Source organism: Neopsephotus bourkii, unplaced genomic scaffold (assembly GCF_033783945.1).
Source record: "Neopsephotus bourkii isolate Nb327-2 ecotype Australia unplaced genomic scaffold, CSIRO-AGI_Nbou_v1 NB_1080, whole genome shotgun sequence".
In the NCBI taxonomy this organism is placed as follows: domain Eukaryota; kingdom Metazoa; phylum Chordata; class Aves; order Psittaciformes; family Psittacidae; genus Neopsephotus; species Neopsephotus bourkii.
In genome coordinates, this window is record NW_026901568.1 from 4,390,008 (window position 1) to 4,414,615 (window position 24,608).

At 41.5% G+C, this 24,608-nt stretch overlaps 1 protein-coding gene across 1 annotated transcript in view; it reads left to right on the forward strand.

Moving 5' to 3' along the window:
- Positions 1-24,608, forward strand: part of ITPR1 (inositol 1,4,5-trisphosphate receptor type 1) — a 171,718-nt gene that overhangs the window by 55,821 nt on the left and 91,289 nt on the right. The window contains exons 13-33 of the mRNA XM_061362137.1: positions 2,297-2,451; positions 3,629-3,728; positions 4,196-4,356; positions 5,126-5,267; positions 5,625-5,783; positions 6,361-6,533; positions 6,791-6,910; positions 8,173-8,367; positions 9,954-10,205; positions 11,593-11,734; positions 12,727-12,880; positions 13,221-13,408; positions 14,914-15,052; positions 16,495-16,553; positions 18,021-18,182; positions 18,281-18,451; positions 19,329-19,394; positions 20,208-20,345; positions 21,891-22,016; positions 22,383-22,583; positions 24,084-24,335. Coding sequence (XP_061218121.1) covers positions 2,297-2,451; positions 3,629-3,728; positions 4,196-4,356; positions 5,126-5,267; positions 5,625-5,783; positions 6,361-6,533; positions 6,791-6,910; positions 8,173-8,367; positions 9,954-10,205; positions 11,593-11,734; positions 12,727-12,880; positions 13,221-13,408; positions 14,914-15,052; positions 16,495-16,553; positions 18,021-18,182; positions 18,281-18,451; positions 19,329-19,394; positions 20,208-20,345; positions 21,891-22,016; positions 22,383-22,583; positions 24,084-24,335 — 3,255 coding nt within the window. The remainder of the gene's footprint in view (positions 1-2,296; positions 2,452-3,628; positions 3,729-4,195; positions 4,357-5,125; positions 5,268-5,624; positions 5,784-6,360; positions 6,534-6,790; positions 6,911-8,172; positions 8,368-9,953; positions 10,206-11,592; positions 11,735-12,726; positions 12,881-13,220; positions 13,409-14,913; positions 15,053-16,494; positions 16,554-18,020; positions 18,183-18,280; positions 18,452-19,328; positions 19,395-20,207; positions 20,346-21,890; positions 22,017-22,382; positions 22,584-24,083; positions 24,336-24,608) is intronic.

The following is a 24,608-nucleotide window of genomic DNA, read 5'->3' on the forward strand; positions in this document are numbered from 1 at the left end:
TGTTTCAGTAGTTGAAAAAAGATAAAGGTGGAACAGCGCTTTCCATTGTAGATTCTGTTCTTTTAGTTGGATTTGACTGAAGGCCTTTCTTGGTGATTTATCCTGTATTATGGAAGATCTGCTTCATTTGGATATGAAAATGAACTGTTCCTGATTTTTGAAAGATGAATGTGCTGTGACACTTTGAAATCCTGCAGTGTGGATTTCTCCTCCTAAAAGGATCTGTCATTATAGCCTGGCCATTAGGACTTTTATCCTTGCCCCCAGATATTGAGCTGTTAATGTCATCAGTTCTTGGTGGTATTTGGCAACAAACACTGATCTGAGAGCTTGACTTGAGTAAGCATACAGAAAAACTGAACGCTCCCCTGTCCCAAGCTATTGTTTGTGGAGAAAATCCAACATTGAACTATTCTGTTGGCTTAACTTTTTGAAAGTTAATCAATGTTGAGGTCTTCCATGTAGTCATCCATCCTCCTGGTGATATGCTAATGTCTCCTGATAAGTGCAGTAATAATGATAACACACTGGCTTCTGAGTTGCTCTGAAATTTCCCTGCTCTGTCTCTTTTACCACTAGGTGGCAAAAACAGACCATAAAGGATAGGGACAGGAGCACATAATTCATGTCTGACGTGAAATTACTGCATCATTTAACATTCACTGGTGACAGGATGGTGTAGGCTGCTTTATCCAACTTTATCCAAACTCACAACTTGATCCAAATGTGAGCTGTCTGCAAGACAGCAGGTTTCTTTGCACAGCTCCATGGTTTGTTTTCTCCTTATTACCTTAGTGAACCGTACAAGAATAGGGTTTAAACGGGCATGGGTAAGATGCCAGCCAGTACCTTTCAAAGTTCAAGGGGACTGCCGTTGTCAGACTTCAAGTTGTAGTTTTAGTTCTCCTTAAATTGCCCTGTTTCTAGCTTTCTGATTTACAACTCCTTTTCAGCTTTGCCACACTTGCAATTGTTGACCAGTTGTCTCCTGAAATACAAATTGTGAATACAGAGCAGCTGCCTTACTGTGGGGATGAAGGAGACAGCTGAAATGGGGAGAATTTATTCCAAGTGTGTGAATTTCTCCTGGTGTAAAGCCTCCAGATGGACTCTGTTGGGTGTATAGTTACTTCTTTTCTTGAAGGCACACTCCCAATGTGTATTTCTGTTCTATACAGCTAGCTGCCTGTTCCCATGTGCAAAATCAGACTTTAAATGTCACTACTTTGCAGCCAAGTTCATTGACTGCAAATGTGCTAACTACAGAGTATCCTGAGGCACAAGTCATGTTAGATACCTTTTCCGTATGTTTAAGGATTGCAGTGCTTTACACCAGGGCTTGGAATTGAGTGTTGAACCTTCCACCAGTGCCATGATCACAGAGAAGCTGATGAATTGCTTGATCACTCTGAAAATTACACCTAGGATTCAGATGTTTATATGTGGACAGCTGGCTCCTGTGTTGTGTCAGACAGTTAGCAAGTTTTTTATTGACTAGTGATAACTGGTAGTTCCCTAGGAAGGGGTTTAGGGGAAGTTGCTGTTCCTTTTCCCATTTATCTTCATTTTTTCTATCTCTTTTTCCTTTCAACTGAAAATTCAGACTTTTATTCAGTTGATGTTAGTATCTTTATTTTGCTAAGAGAGGCTGGTAATTTGCTGCCACTTTGGGAGTAAAGATACTTCTGATGCCATGGCCTTTGTAGCATGTCATTGTGTTTGAGTGCCTCATGAGTTGTAGTGTGAACAGCAAGGCATCTAACTTGTTGATTAGCTTTTTGTTGTTTGTCTGTGATAGATGTCTCATTTTTGCTGCTGAAGTTGATTATTTCCCAGCAAGATAGTTGGTACATAGTGCTACTGGGTTTTATATTTGCAGCTCTCGTAATTACTTTAAGAGTGATAATTGCAATATGTCCAATACATTTCGAGAGCTAGTAGTGTCAGGGTGGGGATCTTGGCAGACGTGGGTCATCTGAAACAGTGTGCTGTGGGGTGAATGGGGCATTCTGAGTCTCTTCTGGCACTATCTGCAAGACATAACCTCTGTGGTTTAGAATTTATTGTCTTTGTGATGCATAAATACTCAGAAGTTATTAACACCAGAGAAAGCAAAGAAATGGTTGGCAAGAGCAGCTACTTGTTAGTTCTACTGGTGTCCTAAAGCCTGGTTGTCTTAACTGGTACTTTGGAGTGATTCAGTCATGTCTGCAATTACTGGACACCTCTGTTTAACACTAGGTAGGTGGGTTTGGAGGGCTTGGCTTGACTCTGTGTGATGGGACTTCTTCCACAGCTGGACCCTGAGCAGGATGCCTCCCGAAGAGGCTTGCACAGTGCTCAGGAGAAGATGGCATACTCTCTGGTGTCTGTGCCTGAAGGAAATGATATCTCCTCCATATTTGAGTTGGATCCTACCACCTTGCGAGGAGGAGACAGCCTTGTCCCCAGGTACAGCTAAGCATACAACTCTGTTTTGGAGGTTTCTTTTCCGTCTCCCACTATTTTTCTTTAATCCTTTAGAATTAAGGTTCTTTCTCAAATTAACATAGAAATACTTGAGTGCCTGAAGCCTCACTTCAGTACCCTACAATAGAGTTATAAGTAACAGAACATCATTTTACAAATGGTAAAATTGAGATTGACTTACTTTTCAGTGGATAAACTTGGACTAAAGGCCTTGAGTGCCCTGTCAAGCTGCTCTCATGGCCTGTCTGTATTACATTAGCTAGGAAGTAACATCAGGTATTTAGCACTTCATTTTCTGTTGTTTACATGGCCTTGCTACTTAAAAGGTGCTGTACCCTGTAAAGATGCTCAGTCTGTTTGCAGGCTCTGTGCTGCCTGTTCCCACTGAGAAAACATGGCACACTTGTTCCGTCTAAGCAACTGTCTAAATCACCAGATATTCTAAGTTAGCAGAAGTTATCATGACCACCAAAAGCAGTGCTTCTGTCTGCCTCCTCTGTCCTTCGGGCTGCCATGCTTGTGTGGAGAGAGGAGGTTGTACTGCAGCTGAGAGACTGTTTTTTGTTCTGGACTAAGGTGCTCATCTGGCTCTGGCTTGACATCTTGTATTAAAGAGCTGGTACATGCAAATTAGTGTCATTGCCAGAAATGCCTGGGAAAAGAGTCTGGGACTGCTGTCCTTGTGGGACTAGAGAAAATTTCTGCATGCCAAAGCTTATGATCTGGTCTCCTAATGGACCTATGGTGCTTGTACAGCATTGAGTAGCTATACAAACACTCAGAAATTCTCATTTGGGGAAATGTAAAATAGGTGTGAGTAATGGCTGAAAAGTAAGGAAAGAGAGGAAGCCCACGGCTTGGATACTGTAATGTGAGGGCTTGAAGAGCCTTAATTTGTTACTGTGCAGCAGGTGTTACATAACAAAATATAGAAGTAGTTCTGTTTTACAGCAGAATCTATTATATAAGACTACTTCCTAAATTAAATCTATAGAATGAACTAAGGGAAGAAGAGTCTTATTCTTGTTATGGTATGCAGGATGGATAAAGATGACACTATTATTATTCCCGCTTGTTCCTGGAAACATCTTGCAATTTGAACAATGTGAAGATTTCCCATCTGGGAAACTGACTTGTGCTTTGAAACTTTTTCTTTCAGGAACTCTTATGTCAGACTTAGACACCTTTGCACCAACACCTGGGTTCATAGTACCAATATCCCTATTGATAAAGAGGAGGAGAAACCTGTGATGCTTAAAGTAAGTTCTGTTACTTTATGTAAGTGCATCCATTGATTTCTCTAGTTTCATTAAAGTGGTGTTTGCATAAGTTCCAGTCCCTTGAGACTACGGGGTTTGTCAAACAGCGAGCAGTGTAACAGTAATGCATAGTGCCTACCCAGAATATTTTATCTTACAGGCTAGGTTTTCATGGTAGTTTACTAGTTATGCTGTTCAATTTCTGCTGTAATACAGTCATCACAAGGAGGATTTTTTCCACTGTTTACAGCAACATTTTGCAATCTCACCTGAATGTTTTTCTGGGTTTAGGAGCAGCTTTGAGCTTGCACAGAGTGATACTGTTCTCCCAAAGTTTGATTTGATCAGTGGTCTCATATTGTCAAAGTTGAGTGTAGCTTTTCTTCAGTTTTATTATCAGTGAGTATATGAATCAGTGCTTTGTTTTCTGCCTTGCGATTTAATGGTAAAACTTCTCTGGGTTTCAGATTGGTACTTCTCCAGTGAAAGAAGACAAAGAAGCTTTTGCCATAGTACCAGTTTCCCCTGCAGAGGTTCGGGACTTGGATTTTGCAAATGATGCAAGTAAGGTTTTAGGTTCCATTGCTGGCAAGTTGGAAAAGGGAACAATAACCCAGAATGAAAGAAGGTAAGGAAACAAGATCATGTTGTTTTCTTTACTCAGTAACTGTCTCTCTGAAAATTTTGTCTATGTATGCTATCTTAGGAGAGGGATTTGGTTCCTTAGTGAGATTTTAAAACCAAAACAAGCTGATGGTTTTATTGTTGACGTCTCTGTAGTGGACGTTCTCAAGCCTATTCTGTCAAGCCCACCCTGTTGCTATGTGAGATGAGAGCATGAGAACTGTTGGTGTGAACTTGGAGGAATAATCCACAGCATACCTCTCCTGATGGGCTTTGCAAGTTGAGTGTGGGAATTTATAATCCACCTTGTGAAGACTGAACATATGACTTCTTGCAAATCCTTTGGCAGTCTGTGAAAAGTATGTGGCCACAAAAGAGCATGGTGGGCTGTGTAAAACCAAGGCCTGTGTGCTTCTATGTGTCTTGTATTTGGCCTTGGGAGATATTATCACCTGATTACTTTTTTTCCTGGCAATTTAAAGAACTGACAAATAGAACTTGGTGAGTGTGTAGTTGCTCTAAAGTGATATGATTGTCTTGGTGCAGCTGTGGTTTAGCTGTTATGGTAAGGGGATACAGCAATAGGGAGCATTAGTTCCTAACTTTAAGTTCAGTACAAACCTGTGTGCTTTACCCAGTCTCTGAGTCAGTCTCCAATCGATGTTCTTTTTTCTCACTCAGTGTTTTGAAATCTATATAAATGTACGCTGGCATTATTCTTTTAACAGAAAGAGTTTGAAGTCTTGTATTAACAACTTCTGGATTTCCTGTAGGTCTGTTACCAAATTGTTGGAGGATTTGGTCTACTTTGTTACTGGTGGAACTAATTCTGGACAAGATGTCCTTGAAGTGGTATTTTCTAAACCTAATAGAGAACGGCAAAAGCTGATGAGGGAACAGAATATTCTAAAGCAGGTAGGCTGCATTTTTCTCTAAACACTGCCTGCAAGAGGGCTGTCAGAAAAGAGAACCTAATAGTAGCGAGCCTGGCCAAGTTACTGGCACCAAAAGATCCATTCTTTTTCCAGCTTGCAGCAGACTGTAAGCATCCCATTGCTAGAATTAACAGCTACAGAATATGATGATAAGTAAAGGTGATTAACAATGTCTTCTGTCCAGGCTACTCTAGGCCAAGAAACTGGGTAACTATAGTGTATTTCTGATGTGCTTTTTAGCCGTTTAAAGACACTGACATAGTGGTTTTACCCTAATTTTCATGAAATGAAGGCAGTGTCTCATGAGATTTATCTTTGGTTTTTAATAAATCTATAGATTTTCAAGTTGTTGCAAGCACCATTTACAGACAGTGGCGATGGCCCGATGTTGCGGTTGGAGGAGCTGGGAGACCAGCGTCATGCTCCTTTCAGACACATATGCCGGCTTTGCTACAGAGTGCTGAGACACTCTCAGCAGGATTACAGAAAGAATCAGGTTTGAAATATGGCTGTGCTTCTCAGTGGCACTAACACTGTTCCTGTGCTCCAAGAAAAATAAAGGCTGCATCCCATTAATTAAACCCTGCTAGGCTGTGCTGTGATTGTACAGTCAGCAAGAGATTTTTGGGTTGCTGAGTTTTACTCTGTCTGGCATTTTTCATCTGTCAGACACTATCTGCAGTGTAATTAGTACCGGTTCTAAGGGGAATTTAGGAAAACAACAGAATTACTAATTGGCAAATCCAGGCGAATTATAAGACTTTCTTTACTCTTGCATGCTACAAGCTCCATTGAAAATTGGCCTATGAATTAAGGCTGATTGTTTTCCATTGCCATTTATTAAAAATAATCTCATATCAGATAAGGATGAATGCCTTGGTGGGGTTTAGCCCGGGAGGGAGGGAGGTTAAGGTTATCTGTCAGCACTTGCTTTCTTGGAAAACAATTTGAATCTAATCCAGTTCACTGCTTGAGGTGTTGATATTGACAAACATTGCTGTTTTCTGTTGATTGTTTTCTTAAATTCTGAGAATTAATGATACCACCTTCCTTCTTCCCTCTCTGTTTTGAAGGAATACATTGCAAAGCAGTTTGGCTTCATGCAGAAACAAATTGGCTATGATGTCTTGGCTGAGGACACTATTACAGCACTGCTTCATAACAATCGCAAGCTCTTGGAAAAGCATATCACAGCTGCTGAGATTGACACTTTTGTTAGTCTTGTGAGGAAAAATAGGGAGCCCAGGTGAGATCTGTGTTTCTAAGTATATGATTACCCTTTTCCTCAACCTTCTGACAAAAATCTGTACCTGCCAACTTGCTAGCAAGGAAGCACAGCTAGTTCACTTCTATTTTGGCACTCACCATAACTTCCCCCTCGGGCAACAGTCTCGCTCTGCAAAGTTAAAATGGAGTTCTGAATGTTTTCTTTCTGAAATGTGGATTGCTTCAGTCTAGATCTTAACAATGATTGATACCCTTTTGGCTCACGTTTTCCAACAGGTTTTTGGATTACCTCTCAGATCTGTGCGTTTCCATGAACAAGTCTATTCCAGTGACACAGGAGTTGATTTGTAAAGCTGTGTTGAATCCAACAAACGCAGACATTCTCATTGAAACTAAGTAAGTTAATGCCTTTAAAGGTGGTTTTCCTGGTGTGAAACGGAAGGAAGGTGTTTCAAAGCTGAGAGCACTGCTGGCAGGTCTACAGAAAGCAGTTAAGTATGTGTGGGGGCCTCTTCAGAGGAAATGGGCATTGATGACAGCAGATGTCTGCCATGTGTGTTCACTCCTGCAGTCCAAACTTCTTTGGATACCTCACACTTGGTCAAAGTAGACAGACTCTGCAGGAGGGTGTGCAGGACTTTGGGGACCTGATCCTCCTCTGGGCTTCAGGCCCTTGTCCATAAGCTGTCTGAAGCAAGCGTTTCCCGCGTGCGTGCCCACTGAGCTCACCCTGCAGCAAAGTAGAAGCTGATGCATCTCTGCTCACCTGTTTCACCCTTCATGGTTAGGATTTTGGTCTCCAGCTCTTAGCAATGCTCAGTCGTTGCTGAAGCAATAGCAGGCGGCAAATCCCAGTTATCCTCCATAAAGATGGATTTATTCAATATATGGAATAGGGCATAGGTCATCATTATCAAAATACTGCAAGAGGGAAGCAGGTCTCTGACAGGTAGTATTTAAAACAAATGGATGACAGTATTTTTGCATATTTAATTCTCTTAATGAAATCATAAAGGCTGTATTTATTTCACCAGTACTTGAAGTTGCTACATTACTTACTTGTTCTTATCCTTATATACTTGCCTTTTTTCAGATCTATGATCTTCTTTTTTTCTGGAGAATTAAAAGCCCCAAAAGCCTTTTTAGTTTCAGTATCTATGTGTTCCTAGTTATTTTGCCACATAAATAAAAAGAAAGTGTCACCTAAGGGCTACAGAACTAATAGATTCTTAGATAGTTTTGTTTACCAAATACTTTCCTACTTTGTTGAATGATCTTTGAACCGGTTCTCCTGTAAAGATGTTTTCTAAAGTCAGATGTGTCTTCATCTTCCCTTTATCTTAATCACTTCCATGGATCTGAGATGTTGGTCTTAGGCTGAATAAGCCTTAAAAGCTTATACTCTAAATTCATGCTAACCTAATGCTTTTATTTAATAAACCCCAAAGATATTATGTAGCTAACTGCCACCACTGAAAGAATAAGATAACTCTGCTTTTACTTTGCAGAGTTGAGGAATAAAATGTTTTTCTGTATGCAGGTGAGATAAAATTAGTTACTTCTATGCCACCAGTACATTTTAGCAAGTGTCTTGAATGTTCTGAAAGATCTGCATGGTTCTTGGCAGTTTGTAATCCAACCTAACTTCCTTCTGGCAGGCTGGTCCTCTCTCGATTTGAGTTTGAAGAAGTGTCAAGTGGAGAAAATGCCTTGGAAGTTGGAGAAGATGAGGAAGAAGTGTGGTTGTTCTGGAGAGACAGTAACAAGGAAATCCGCAGTAAGAGTATCAGAGAGTTGGCTCAGGATGCTAAAGAAGGGCAGAAGGAAGATCGGGATGTACTGAGCTACTACAGGTTAACAGCACATGCATTTGGCTATCAAACTTCATCAAGGCTGTGTGGGGAGTTCTTTGGTATATGGGATATAGTTGTTTGGGGAGAAAGGATACTGGTTTCATGGACAAAATCACTGTTAAGAGAATGAGTGTGAAGTCTCTCTGAAGTGAGAGCTAAAAGCACTAAGTCCAGTTATCAGCATGGGCAAGTTTTAAACCGTTACGAAAAATAGTGCATACTTCTGCTTGGTTTCCTGATTAAGTAGATGTTTTGAGAGAGCCTGTATGTTAACTACTTAGGTTACCTGTATTCAGATGGTAGTTGGGGGTGAACAACCTCTTGAGGGGAGAATAGGATTTGAGCATGCCTATGGCTTTGCTTTTGATTTTAAAGGAGTCACCGCTGTTCATTCTGCCTTTCACATTTCTCTCTAAGCTCAAAGCCTGTAGTGGCCCTGTAGTTCTCAGCAGGACAGTGAAGTTATGAAAATGCCACAAGTTCGGTTTGATTTATGTGCGGTGCTCTTTTGTACAGCTTAAGATGTGCTTTTAGCAGTTTCTAGGGTGTAGCGATGTTTCCAGATGACTTGCAAAGACACAAAGTTCTTGGCGTGGTGTAAGATCAGGTTTCAGCCCAGACCAAATTCCTGTGTCTGGGTTATAAACTTCTGAGAGTAGCTTGATGGACTCAACTGTGGCGATGCAGAAAGTATAAGTGGATTGTATTTTGCATTATCTCTTCCATTGAACTTGTTCTTGCAGGATACTTCCTAATATGTGTTTCTGAGCCTGTTGGAAGGCTCAAATCAAAGGGAGACCACTTGCTTTTATGTAGAATTGACAGTGTTAATTACTTTTAGTCTACATTATATACTTGTGAACAGATTTAAAACAAGGGGTTAGAACACAGTTTGGTCAAATTCCCATGAGGAGTGCTGAGTGTGTAAAGGAGTCTGCTCTCAATTAAATGTTAATTTCTTTAGGAAACCTCACAGCTGATGCTATTCAACACAAGCCTTTGTGAATACTCATGAATGTTGGACATATGCTTTTTGTCTGGGAGTTAATTAATCAGTCTGTTGAATGTGCATGACTTAAATGCCAGTTGCTTGCTTTTAGGTCATGGACTGAAAACCTTAGGAATTGTTTAGTTTTTCCTCTACGAATTCTTTCCCTAAAGGGAGCAGAGCTCAATAGTTGTTTCATTAGGTACCTAATTTTTAATGATTCTGTAGTCCATCTAGGGTTTTACCTCAGTGAATAACTGTGGCTCCAGCATCAGTAAAAGACATTTGGTCTTATACGGTGTTTAGTCTGAGTTGCTCTATGTGTTCTTTGGATTCTTCTGCAGCTTTCCTAAACAGCATTACTTAATTCTATGTAACTCTTGGGAAAATATGATTACTCCTTTTATTCTATTTATCCGCCATGTTACCTTTTAGTAGTGTTTGATAAGGACTTTATTCTTTCCATAATAAGTATTACCCACATTACTGGAAAATGTAAGATTGATTTGTTAATGCATAAGAACATATCAGTACTACACCCAGTGGATATGCTGGAAATTAAAGTGTAAGCTGTTTATGTATTTCTTTTCCCCTGAAGATACCAACTAAACCTCTTTGCTAGAATGTGCCTTGATCGACAATACTTAGCCATAAATGAAATATCTGGCCAGCTGGACGTAGACCTCATTCTCCGATGCATGTCTGATGAAAACTTGCCATATGATCTAAGAGCATCTTTCTGCCGACTGATGCTTCATATGCATGTTGATCGTGACCCTCAGGAACAAGTAACACCAGTGAAGTATGCTCGTCTCTGGTCTGAAATACCTTCTGAAATTGCCATTGATGAGTAAGTACGTGCTGGAATGGTGCGGGAAAGGTAATTGCATGACTTGTGATTTCTTTAAAACCAAAACCAGATCAGCTCTCAACTCGTGCGTTATTTACGCTGTTTCTGATTAAAAATTCAGAAAAATAATAAGAAAGCACACAAAGTATTCAAACCCCATGGTTTCATTTGCCTTATGTTTGCTGGAGAGAGCTTTCCCTAGAACAACATAACTTTCCTGTATGTCCATGGTGTAAGCTATGAAGTAGGAGGGGTTTGTCTCCAAAATGCAGTGATCACATTAATGCTCTGGCTCTGATTTGAGTCGTGCAGCAGGTGGCCTTGGGGTGTGAAAGCAAGGGAGGACTACGTCATTTTTTTTCCTGCCTTATATGATTGGGGTATAGACTCTTCAAGGCAGATAGTCCGTATGGTAGTTTGCACAATCAAAAGCAAAACCAAGGGGGAAGGTACTGAAACAAGTAATGAGCTGGAAACAGTCACATTCCCTAACTTCCAGTGGAAAAAACTCGTGATACAGTAGTGAGAAACCTATGCAAAACCACAGCTAGACTGGAGGTGTGATTCCTTGACCATAGGCCTGTATTAGCTCTTTGTAGTACAGATAATTTAAAATCTTTACTACTTCAATTGTTCAGAACTCAATTTTTCAGTTGAAGAAAAGTACATTTAAAACTCACGTTGCTAGGAATCTGAGTCTTGTCAGTATTAATAATGGTGTTTAGTGGTTTCTTGGTTTTCCCTCCCTTCTCTTCTTGCTAGCCTAGTTTGCTGAGAGAGATGCAGTAGATCATATTCAACTTTAAATGCCAAAATAGAAAAACAAACAGCTTCAGCTCTGGCAGAGGCTACTCAGTGATATGTGATCAAATGGGAAAACAGAAGTAGTCAGTGAAAAGTGATGGGAGATTCTTTTTCAAATGCTCTCTGCATGTGCTGAGAAACACACCTAGAATTGTGTGAAGAAAATGTTAATTTCTACTTTGCATATATATTGGTTCTTACTTGGAAGAAAAATAGCATCCACAGTCAGCATCTCTTGGCCACATCCGTTCTCCGCAATGTTGTACATAGCTTGTCATTGTTTCCACCAAAATAATGAGGGTTTCTTTTTTCAGTTATTGGGACAAAATTCTCTTTTTTGTTTTCCTCAGGCATTTTTAAATAGTGCAAAATGAGCATATGGGATAAAGCAGCCAAAGCCAGGAAATTATGGTGTCAGCTTCCTGACTCCCTTGTTCGGCTAAATTATTTAACAGCCTTTAACTCTCGGTAGATTTTGACAAACCAATGTAAAATGGTGTTGGGGGAAAAGAGCGCTGTGTATTTGCATGCTAAGTTTTGTGTTTTGTTTTGTTGTTTTGTTTTGTTTTGTTTTCCTCTTCAGCTATGATAGCAGTGGAACTTCCAAAGATGAAATTAAGGAGAGATTTGCACAAACAATGGAATTTGTAGAGGAATATTTAAGAGATGTGGTGTGTCAGAGGTTCCCTTTCTCTGATAAAGAGAAAAATAAGCTCACTTTTGAGGTAGCTATCCAGTTCTGATTTTATCCTTTTTTTTTTATTATTATTTTTCATGGAATGTTGGTGCTTTTTTCCAAGACCAAGTAGATTGACAAGTAATTAGTGAGTGCTGAGCCTGAGCAGGCTCCTCCTTTCCACTGTAGCCTTTTCTCTGCATGCAAGCAAACCCTGCTGAAGTCTGTGAGTTTGCAATGATAGTTCTTGAAATACAGTAATGAATGTGAGCTTCTGTCTGAGATTTGCAGCAGCTTTGTTTACTTTTTGTGCTCTTGGTGTTACTGCAAAGTCAAGCTTTACTGAAATAAATAGTCTCAGAAACTAAACACTAGTTCTGCATGCACAGTCTTTAGAGCTTGAAGTATTACTCAGGAGGAGAACTGTAACTTACTGACCTATTAAAATTGTCTGTAAATAAAATAAAATGTAGTAAATGTGTGCAATAGCATTCCCTAAATAACTATTAATTTAAGAAAGGACGTGATATTTCTTTTAAAAGAACAAACCCAATGTATTTGAGGGAATATATTTCAAATAATGGGGCTATGTTAAATACTTGCAGTGTAAGTGAAATTACTGTGTGTGGATCTTGAAGGAGTGCATGTGGAGGACTTTGGGGGAAACTTTATAACGTGGTAGCAGTAAGCTTTAGGTGTATGATCTGGGGGCTTGTTGTAAGAGAAAACCATGAAAAACATCTGTACATTTGCTCTAGCCTTGACCTATCTTACCTTTTCTGCAATGAGACAAATGCAGTATGATTTTACCTGTAGAATATCAATTGTAGATATAGATTTTTACTCCAGTCATTGCAGTATTTGTAGGCAAGTAGAAAACTTTCTGATAAAATGTAGACCTGTACAGTCTTGGGGAATTGCAAGGTACTATAGGAATAAGGCTCATAGCCAGGTTCTGGGTCTTTTCACTGTGTTAAGACAACTTGATTGTGATAGCAAAATACTTAGTATTAATCAGGCTTTTTATTATTATTTTGGTAGGTTGTTAACTTAGCCAGAAATCTGATATATTTTGGTTTCTACAACTTCTGTGACCTCCTCAGACTAACCAAAATCCTCCTTGCTATATTAGACTGTGTGCACATCACTACCATCTTCCCTATTACCAAGATGGCCAAAGGCGAGGAAAGTAAAGGTAAGGCTGAAAAACGATTGGCAAAACAGATCATTCTTTGGTAGTGTCTAGTGTATCTGAAAATGTCAGTGTGGGTTTGGAATCTTCTGCTTATTTCTGTCCAGGGCTCGGTTGTAAAGCTGACTAATGCCTAAATGAAAGAGGGGGAGGGAGGGCAGGGAGGTTCTGAAAGTACTGCAGTGTATCTCTTGACTTCCATCTGTTCCAGGGATTTAGGTGTCCACCTTGCCTTGTTTGATGTTGAGACAATTTCTCTTCGTAGGATGTGAAGGGTTCTTGCCCTGTTAATGCAGTCCCATTACACCATCATAACCTTACCTGTTTGCCTACCTCTCTGAAGGGAGCAATGTGATGAGATCAATCCATGGAGTTGGTGAGCTGATGACCCAGGTGGTGCTCAGAGGTGGTGGGTTCTTGCCCATGACTCCGCTTGCTGCTGCTCCTGAGGGTAATGTCAAGCAAACTGAACCAGAGAAGGAGGACATCCTGGTAATGGACACAAAGCTGAAGATCATTGAAATACTTCAGGTACTAGCAATGCACATTAACATAGCATCTTGTGATACCTTTAATATAAGTGTTAATATAGTGCCATGCTGCCTTTTAACTCATTTCTGCCTTATATGTGCCTCTTAAACTGGTGAAGCATTACAAAGGTGACTTTCAGGCATGCAGCACTTCTGTGACAATATTATGCCATTACTGAAACAATAGGAATAAGTTTGCAATAGACATTTGTAAATTTATCAGTGATTTGTAAATACCCATCTTGCTGAAGTGGAGCACTCATTTTTCACCTTACTGTCTACAGTGAGGAGAGTCTACAGGACCACCTTGCTAAGTGCCCCAAGGAAGGGGAAGACTCCTGTTTATACAGCCATCAGCCCGAAATGTTTTTTAACCATGTGCATTCTGGCCTTTCTGTCTCTTCCATCTCTGGCTTTTCTCACTTGTTTGCTCCTAAGTCTTTGGGACACAAAGAGAAAAGTTGGTTTGGGTTTTTTTGGGATTTTACTTTTTTCCTCCCCCTTTTCCTAGCACCTCCTTGATCTAGATGTTGCCACAAAATTACTGCGCTGAAATCCATCTTCCTTCCGTCAGTGTAGGAGTCCCTTTTCTGTTTGGTAACTTCATGGGCAAGTTCATGGAGGCCAGAATGCTGCAAAAGCCTTGTGGGCGAAAAGTATGCGAAGCAGCAGGAAAGCCATGGTGTTCCTTCCCCATGCCCCCGTGGGAGGCTTTGCACATAGCTGGGTTATGCCCTTCCCCTCAGCAGCAGATGCAGCACGTAGGGGAGGCTCGATTCACTTCCTTTCACCACTGCTAATTTTAGTTAAAGCCAGAACTTCTCTTATGGCCTTGCATGTGCAGTGGGATATTTTAGTGTGCCAGTATTCCCCCTGTTCCCATGGTCTGTTAAAACTGGCATTAAGCATTTTTTTCCTAAATCTGAGAGAACTGTAAGTATTCTTTACATTATGCTCCTTTTCTTAAGAGGGAAGGAGACCACCAAGAAGGTGGTCTTTGCTACACTGGAGTTTTCACTGGCACTAACTAATGCCACCTGAGCTGGTGGCTGCTGCTCTGCTGTGCTTGTGGCAGCAGCCTGGCTCTTGGCAGCTCATGTTCAGCTTCCTCTGCCACAGATCCCTGGGAGGCAGTGCAAGGAGGGGGGCAGCACTTGTCTGCTAGATTCCTGCTGGTCTCAGAACAGAGATAGAAATGCTGCTTTCCTTTCTCAGGGAGTCAGGTGAAGATGCCTCCATTGGACAGTAATGAGGGACCAAAACTCTGCCAAAATCTTCTCTAAGTGTTTATTCCTGTGTGTATATCATCTGTTCATTGAATTAACTGGAAAAATAATACTGTATTCTGGGGATTTTTAAGAAAACATTTGCTGTCTCCTTGCCAAGTTAAATCCTTATCTTTACTACACTGATCTTGCATGTTGGTAGCACTGCATTACATGTAAATTGTGCACGTCCTGGAAACAGGCAAGCTACTTCAACATTTTACTACTTCTGTTTCATCAGTTTATTTTGAACGTGAGATTGGACTACAGGATCTCCTGCCTGCTTTGTATATTTAAACATGAATTTGATGAAAGCAATGCCCAGATGTCTGAATCGCCCACTGGAAGCAGTACTCAAGAAATGTCAGCTAATGTACCAGGTTGGTTATTTTGAAAGATGAGTTTGTGTGGGTTAGGGAAGACTCTTTACTCTTAGAGGTGCTACGTGGGTAGCTGATCAGGTTCTTGCTTTGTCAGGTGAATGGTCCCACTGAAGCAGAGTACCCTGAGTGAGTAGGGATCATTTTGAAGTACCCCAAACAAAACCCAGCATTGATTTGTACTCTCTCCTACTGAGATGCATCCTTTAAAGGAAATCTGAAATAAACGTTATCATGTGATCAACCTCAAATCTTTTCTATTAATGTATCTGGGTGGAGGAAAAAGGTCCACAAAGTAACTGGATTTCATCCATCCCTCCCCCTGGACTGATGCCTCTACCGCCCCCTCACCCCTTCCAGATTTCTCTTTAACAAAGCAAGACACTGGGAGGTGCCTGAATCTCAGTGCTGCCAGATAAGGGTATGAAAGTAAGCCACTGAAGAGCTTGTCATGTCCAGTGTTGTGCTTAATTGAAAGCAGGGCAGTTATTGTACTGGGTAAATGTGGTGTTGTCAGTTGCTATATGGCTTTCCAGGGGAGAAAGTGTCCCCTAGTTAGGACCTGTACCATGTAGGTATAACTGGGCTTTAAAAGTGCAACTTATTAGACATCAAACAGTGTTTCTTCCTCAATTTGGGGACTGTATCTCTAGATGCAAATGAGAAAGATAAGGAAAATGTGGTTTAGATGTGAAGTCTTCAAAGGGAGGAGACTGTTTCTTTTGATCTCACTTCAAAGGGATGTGTTTACTTTTTTCTTTGGGCTGCCTGTCCAGCAGCCCCTGGGGTTCCAGGGCCTTGGAAACGGGGCTGGTGGGGAGAGCAAAATCTCTTGGGGTGAGCTGAACTTTGAAAGAGAGGGGGTAAACATTTTTGGCAAGGATGTGAAATCCCGGTGTTCTCTTTCAATTCCCCTTTGCAAATCCTTGTGAAATACGGAGAGCTCAAGTCTGTCTCATAACTTCCATTCTGCAATTTCAGAATATTGGTCATTGCCCATGTGATAATATATATCTTATACTGAAAAACACAAGGGCTTTTTTGTCTATAGAGTCACAGGGGTATTGCTGTCATTGATGAATTTATTACTTTAGAACTTCTCAAAGCTGAAGTTTGGCTTTTTTTGTGGAGAACCCCTCTGAATGTCACCATGTCCCATCAGTGTCCTGAAATGATGGTAGTGCAATCTGAAAATAGGCAGGAGAGGAATAAGGCTGGATGTTGCTGAAATTACTGCCCACTTTAACTTGTGAGCTGGGAACAGGTTAACTAATTGTCTTATGTTGCCTTAGCAGGCAGCTTCAGAAATTTCTCAGTGTTCTTTCAGCTTGTTATGCCCCCTTTGCTTACACTTACATCACCACTTGCCAGTTAAAATGTTTTTAGGCTGCAAAAACATCTTTGGTGTAACTCTGACATACTTGCCGTGTTTGTTTTCTCAGGAGCTCTAGACTTCGAACATATTGAAGAACAAGCCGAGGGGATCTTTGGTGGAAGGAAAGTATCTCTTCACTAGTGCTAATCATGGGGTAGCTCAGGAGTTGCCAGGCTGCAAGTCTCAGGGCTCCTGAGAAGTGGAAATTGCAGTTGAAAGTAAGGTAGTAACTGGAAACGGCTGCCTCAGTAACTTAGGCTTCATTTTCCTGAAATGCCTTTGATACAGCTCAAAGTAATGTCCATTTGGATTAAAAGCCACAGATAAGGGACATAAGTGCCCTTCACCAGAAAGATATTCATGGGAGGGCTTCACTTGCGTGGGTGAAAGTCAAGTTGGAGGATTAGTACATCTTGCATCTAAGCTGAATGCTGCAGTAAAATCTTCAGTGGAAAAGTTTGTGGAGGCAAGGATTTGGATTTCTACTGACACAGACGTATATTTAGCCATCCTTTTTTTGTGTAGTGCAGCATTAAACTGCACACAGAATCATAGAATCATTTAGGTTGAGTAAGAACATCAAGTCCAGCCATTAACTCCCAAGTCCACCATTAAACCATGTCCCTAAGTACAACGTCTCTATGTCTTTTAAATACCCCTAGGGCTGGTGACTCCACCACTTCTCAGGGCAGCCTGTTATAATGCTTGACAACCCTTTTGGAGAAGACATTTTTCCTAATATCCAGTATAAACCTCCCCTGGCACAGCTTGAGGCCATTTCCTCCTATCCTATAGCTTGTTACTTGGGAGAAGAGACCTCACCTTGCTACAACTTCGTTTCAGATTATATATGTGACAGAACAAAGCAAGCTGTACTTTCTATACTTGCCTGCCTTCTGGAGCAGCTTTTAGCCCTTCTTAAATCACTGATCAGCAAGTTAGCAACAAACTTCAAGTACTTGAGCTTGCCCTTGAGCTGCTCAGAGCTGCAGCTGTATTCTGTAAACCTATGATAATTGATTACTGAAATGAAGGTAAAAAAGTGGAGAAAGATTCACTTAGAGGATTAATAACCAGAGTTTTAAATGTAAGTGTGCAGACTCAGTTGGAAGCAGAATACAGAAAAGATCCAGGAAAACAAACAAATTAAAACCTATGAGTTTGTCATGCTCAGAAGAGAAAGAGGGAAGAGGAGGATTTTGTGTGCTTGACATGATTAACACTGCAATCTGTATACTGAGGTGGGGGCTTATTTCCTAAATAGTGAGGAAGTTTAGTACCAGGAATAAGCAAGAAATCTTTGAGCAATAAGGTGAAGGCTGGCACAGGGACAAATATTTTGACATAGTTTGACACAAAACAAGTTTAAGTTGGATAATGTAAATTGAATGAAACATGATAAGATTCTGGAATAGCTTCCCTGTTAAGCAGGACACCAAAAAACCCCGGTGTGTCTTAAGACAAGATTGGATAAATTTTCCCCCTTACTTAAAAGTAAGAAAAGGTTTTCTGCCACCCCTGGTTGGACTGAAGAACCTGTTGGGACATTCAGTTTAACATGCTAGTTAACTCCTACACTCTGTTTTCAGTGAGGAGAACACACCGCTGGATTTAGATGATCATGGTGGCAGAACGTTTCTGAGAGTTTTGTTACATTTAACAATGCATGATTATCCTCCTCTGGTGTCCGGGGCACTTCAGCTTCTCTTCCGGCACTTTAGTCAGAGACAAGAAGTCCTTCAGGCTTTTAAGCAGGTATGTGTGTGTCCTCAAAGCATTATTCCTCTTCTGAATGTATGTGCTGCAGCTAAAACCAGTCCTTTTGTTCAACTAATGGATTGCATTCATGTAAGGTTCAACTGCTTGTTACCAGCCAAGATGTTGACAACTACAAGCAGATAAAACAAGATTTGGACCAGCTGAGGTCTATTGTGGAAAAATCGGAGCTTTGGGTGTACAAAGGCCAAGGTCCTGATGAGACTATGGATGGAGTGCAAGGTGAAAACGAACACAAGAAAAAGGAGGTAATTAGGTTGTGTTGGTGCAAATTCATGTGTTAATATTTTATGAAGATGTAACTTTCCGGAACTGTGACAAAACAAGAACATTTTCTAGCACACTGCCTAGCCTGGTGGGGCTGTCTGAGGAGAACTTGGGATACTTGATGCCAATTAGTCTCAAGTGGACACTGCTTAGGATTAGCAGCCACTGAAGTTTCATCTGCAGGCTCTAACAGAGCAGTTGGTTTGGGTTTGCCCTGGCTCCAAAGTTGTGTCCTTTCAGCAGTGACAGATTGCATAGGCTTTGTATGGTGAAAAGTACCACAAATAATGTAAGGGCAGAGCTATGATGGAAGAGAGCAGTGCTTTATCTGCACCTGATAATATGGGACTTTCTTGGCATGCACACCTGGCCTAGAGCTATTTAAATGCCTTTTTCCTCCATATAATTTGTGATCAAATAGAAAATACTGGGTGAGGGAATTCAAGAAATAGTCCCTGGGTTATGAACATTTATTGTTGGAAGTAAATCAAGGTAATTTAATTGTTCTTTCCCTGTGCATAGTGAGGCACCTCTTCATATCTGGGCAATGATGATTTAATAATAAACAGTAAAGACAGAAAGTAGGAAGGTTTTTGTGAGGATACTTGATTACAGGCAGAGTGTGACAAGCACAGGAAAGACAAGAGGTTGCCATCTCTGAGATCATCCCACCCTCATTTGTTATAGAGGTCAGTGTGACTTGACAGGATAGTTGTATGCTTTTCTGAGATTGTCTAGAAAACAGCAGAGTGACACTCCTGTCCAAGAAGAGAGTGGCCACTATCCTAAAACAGTCACTTTAGCCTTAATGAAGACAACAGTATAAGTCACTAATAACTTGTCTGGTTTTATCCTCAGGAAGGCCACAGCAAGTCCCAAAAGCCTGAAAGTACTAGCAGCTACAACTACCGTGTAGTAAAAGAGGTAACATTTTGCTGCTTGGTAGTGAAATTGAAGTGTAAATGAGTAACACAGCTCTGGAGAGCTGCAGCCAGAGGGAGGCACCCAGGAAAGTCTGAGTCACTCTTCCATTGTGGAAACTATTTGCTGAGTAATAGCATATCCCAACTTGAATGAGAAGCCAGGAATATAATAAGCACGACGTGTATTCTTTCCTTAATGGATTAGCGAGAAACGCGACTTTTTGCTGCTGTTTCAATGGTAACACAATATTTTTATTGTTAAAGGCTATAAAGTAAGCAAGTGGAGAAGCTGTTTCATTTGCCCTGTCCTGAGTACCTTGCACTCTAACCCACTGTGCTATTGAGATTTCATTTGTTTTTAAAAATACCAGACCAAGAGCATGCTTTGGCACTGGCGTGAGCTAATGATCTTTCTGTGGCTCTGTACTGAAGAGCTGCCTGCTGAGTTCAGTTGACATGGCTGAATTGTGCAGAACCAGCCCTGGTTAGAGGTGCCAAGGATGGTGCCCAGACCAGTGAACTGCTTTCCTGGCCCGTGCTGAGTGGAGCAGGGTTGTGTTGGTTGATGTGTCCCTGGAGCGGTGGTGAGGAGAATGGTGGCTAATGCTCAAGGGGCAGTAGATGCTATCGCTGTCTTCTGTCCACACGTGTCCCCTTACCTCTTCTCCTTGAAAGCCCAAGATGTGATTTTGTTGCTTAAAGCCATTCTGGTCCATGCAGACATATTCTTCAGTGTTGCTGCTCTGTAGCAGCCACCTGATGTGCTCTGAAATATAACCCAGAATCTTGGCTCTAAATCAAGTCTCTTTTCCAGATCCTGCTGCGGCTCAGCAAGCTCTGCGTTCAGGAAAGCGCCTCAGTCAGGAAAAGCCGTAAACAGCAACAGAGGCTTCTGAGGAACATGGGAGCTCATGCGGTTGTGTTGGAGCTGCTGCAGATCCCTTATGAAAAGGTTGGGTTTCTGTATGGCTGTCACCTTGCTTCATGTCATGTTGATGGGCATTTAATATCCCCTGTGAACCTTCTACCTTTATATTGGATTTGCGGAAACTATTTTATATAGCCTCCTGGTCTGTGAACTATCCACACTTCGAAAATGACAGGGAGCTTACATAAGCTTTGTGTGTTTGAAGTCTTTGAATACACAGTGTTATGTGCTATTCCCTGGAGAAATACTTGTCCTTCATAGCTCAGAGTAAGACCAAGGCTGAACTCTTTTCATGGAAGGTGTGTTCTGCCTTGAATTTAAGTTTTGTTGGTGGGAGCAAACCATTGCCATGAGGTAGCCTTATGACAGCCATCCTGGGAACACAAAGGGAAATGAGGGTGCTTAGTCTCCCAGTGGTCTATCAGCAGGTCTGACCAGCAGTTAAAACAGAGATCCTCCCAGTTGTTGAGACCCAGACTACCCCTTAGAACTGAATGCTCTTCATAGCAGTCATGGTTTGCTGTTCATAACTAGCTATATCAGAGTGCCATGTAATGTCAGTGGTGCAGTTAGAAGCCCACTTTGACCCACTGCTGTACAGTTTGAACTTGCACAGCACTGCATTGTGCTGACAAAGCACACTGTAAGTTCATTGTGTTGGCTGCCCATTAGTCACAGGTGACAGGTACTCATAGTTGCATAGGGGAGGGAGCTTTTCACATTTTCCTAGTCACTCTGCTGTCCCCTGTTCGAAACTCTACAGGTTTCTGAGAACCAGTTGTTCTAGGCAGTAGTTTTGATTAATGTTAAGGTAAGTGTCATGCTGTCTTGCTTCATGTTTTGATAAAAAACTCAGTAGCAAAAACATCCTCCAACACCTCTTGTCACCTTTCTGTCCCATGCATGTGAATACATACTGGGCAGGCACTGGGGAAGGTCTTTTACCCTTGGAAACATATGAAACTCCTTAAAAATAAAAGCAGACACTAATTTTTCCAAACTGCATTTTATACCATCAGTAGACTGGTAATCCATAGTGATGTCAGAGGAAAGGCATCAATTCCTGAACTGTACTTGGAAGCATGCAAGTAGTGTGCAGATTCCAGTAAATATAAATTGGGCTTAACTGTTGCAATAATAACTTTCCGTCTCTTCTTTGCCATGAACCACCTATGTGTTGCTGCTGAAATGCATTTCAGTGGAACATGGCAATATTCCTGTGTAGCCCTAAGGTGATGATGTGTGGTTTGGCCAATGTACTGGTATGTTCAGAAGTGTAAAAGTGACTAAAGCACGTTGCTGGCAGGCTTGGCCATGGAGTATGCAATTTTAGAGAATAAACTACTGTAATTTCTATTACGGTCTTTATTTTTGATGATCTTTAAAACTGTGGAGCAGGCCAAACTCATCCTTAATGGCTGTGAACTGGGTGGAGGTTTGTTTTTACTTCGGGGTGTGAGAGACGTGACAGTTCCCTTGCAGTGCTGGAGCTGTGGCTCATCCAGTACTCACCTGAAAGTGAACCTTCAGAATCTTTTTAACCCCATCTTATTTGTCATGCAATCACAGGCTGAAGACACAAGGATGCAGGAGATCATGAAGCTTGCACACGAGTTTTTACAGAACTTTTGTGCTGGGAACCAACAGAACCAGGCATTGCTGCACAAACACATAAACCTGTTCCTTAACCCAGGGGTAAGAATAACCTCATGTCATGATTTATTTTGTTCTAGCAAGAAAGGAGAATGGATTCTCTTTGGTGACTGCCTCTGGGCCTATTCTGATGCAAGATTGATTGAAGGGGTCACATTCTGTTCACATTCTAAAGCCTCAAAAGCTGGCAAGAACTGTTTGTTTAGGACCGGTATAGAAAGTTCAAGGGCTGTAGAGGACTGAAAGTAGTCTTAGATACTACAACAAGCCAGTCTGTTGAAAGATTATGTCCTCAGAAATGTTCTTTTCGGTCCTGCACTTTGCAGGAGTGTTGACTTTGTCCTGACCTCTGCGTGGGGTTGGTTGGTTGTTCGTTCTCTGACTTGTTTCTTTCATTCCCTCCATTAGATTCTGGAAGCAGTAACAATGCAGCACATTTTCATGAACAACTTCCAGCTTTGCAGTGAGATTAACGAACGCGTTGTTCAACACTTTGTCCACTGTATCGAAACGCATGGCAGAAACGTTCAGTACATAAAGTTCCTGCAGACAATTGTCAAGGCGGAAGGAAAATTCATTAAGAAATGCCAAGATATGGTAATGGCTGAGGTGAGAGCTGCAGAGATTTGCAAGGTCTGAACAGAAGTTTTCACATACCATTTGGTGAAAATGACAAATTGATCCTCTCGCTTCTGGGACTGCCAAGAAGCTGACAGTTAGCTCTCACAATGCAAAAAGAGCATACAGCTACGAGAAAGCACAGGCTTTTTGTGACCGAAAGCTTTCTGAGCTCTTCACCCATAGGTATAGCAAGTGGTTGCTTCCTTAATGATACTTACAATTTACTTTCCAGGGTTCTATGCAGCAGCATGTAGGTGGGCTTAATGAAGCAACAGGGCCTTTCTCTAGCAAAATTGGCTAGAAAAGAAACAGTTTAATTTCCTGATCACTAATGCAGAAGGAAAGTTTTACTGTGGTAGTATTTTGATGGGGATTTCTTATCTTACCAAGTCCTACGTATTCAACTGTTCAGTACTGAAGGGGGAATAGTCTGAGGGTCTTCATAAGTTTAAGTATGTAGGCAGCTGGGAAATTGGGCTGTCGGGGTAGAAGGGAGAGGTAGGAGAAAGGTGAATAAATCCCTTTAACTTGGATTTTGGTTGTGATCTGTTTGACATTGAGTGTGTTTGCAAGTCTGGATTTTTATTGGCCTCCTCAGCAGGGGGAGCCCAAGGATCAGGTTTGTCAAGCTCTGGCTTTTGTCTGTTCGTCTTATTAGATTGATTCAAGGTCTGCCATATTTTGTCATTCAGTTCAAAAAGGGTTTTGTGAGCTTCTCACAGTGAGTCAGGTTTGCGAGATGCTCAGTAACTGGCTTCCATGGGGGTCAGCAGCTGCTGAGAAAAGGGGGTTGCCTTGGGGGTTGCCTCCTGCATTTTAGCTAGCTGTTTGCCCCAAGCCCTGCAGGAGGGTAGCCCCAGAGCCCTCTACCTGTGTGATCAGAAGTGTCCACACTTGGTTTACTCATTCTCCTTCTCGTTATGGAGTTACAGGAGGACTGAACTGCTCTGAAAACATGGCCATGCAGGTCTCAAATGTGAAGCTGATAGAAATCTTCAGTGTGTGACTTAACATGTCACTTGCTAGCCTTGGAAAATTGATGATGTTTGTTCAGAAGGGTGGAATTACTGAGCCTGCAGTCCTCCCATCCAGCATGTCCCTGGGGCGTTCCTCTGACCAAAGCAGTATGTCTACAGCTAGCTGTATTAAAAAGTCAGCTGAGGCAATATATGTGAAATAAAAAAGCACAATGGAAAGTCACAAGCTTTTTGGCACAACTTCTGTCTAAGCAGTCACTTGGTTTGACTTTGAAGTTCTTCAGCTCAGAAGTAGTAAAGTCTTTAAGAGAAAATGTCATACTTGAGCCCTCTATGAAGGCAGTGCAAGGGGAATGCCCAGCTGACATGGTGGGCTGTGCTCCTTTTAAGTGTCTAAAGAATAGCTAATCTGGATTTGCACTGTAACGATCAGGCTTCAGATTAAGGGAGGATGCTGTGTTGATATGCATGGGCTTTGATCTGCTGATGGAGTATTTCTCTTTCTTGGTAGCTGGTGAATGCAGGAGAAGACGTCCTAGTGTTTTACAATGACAGAGCTTCCTTCCAGACTTTGGTGCAAATGATGAGATCTGAGAGGGATCGAATGGATGAAAACAGCCCTCTGATGTACCACATCCACTTAGTAGAACTGCTTGCTGTGTGCACAGAAGGCAAAAATGTCTACACAGAAATAAAATGCAACTCCCTTCTTCCTTTGGATGACATTGTTAGGGTAGTAACCCATGAGGATTGCATACCTGAGGTGAGGGCTCTTTGAAGGCACTGGCCTGTATCTACTTGAAGTACGCTGATTTTGGGTGAGATTTACTGTTGTGGAATCTGGGCCAGGGAAGAGTGGTGGTGCAGGTGGACAGCAAGCCGTGAGCTGGGAAACTGGATTCCTTCCCTGGTTCTGCTGTCAGCAGCCCCAGTCAATCTGGATAGTTAAATCCTTTTATTCTTGTTTCCCTGCCCTTAAAATGGGGATGTGATGCTGTACTTGGTTACTTTATAGGGTTCTTGAGGCAGAGAGGTT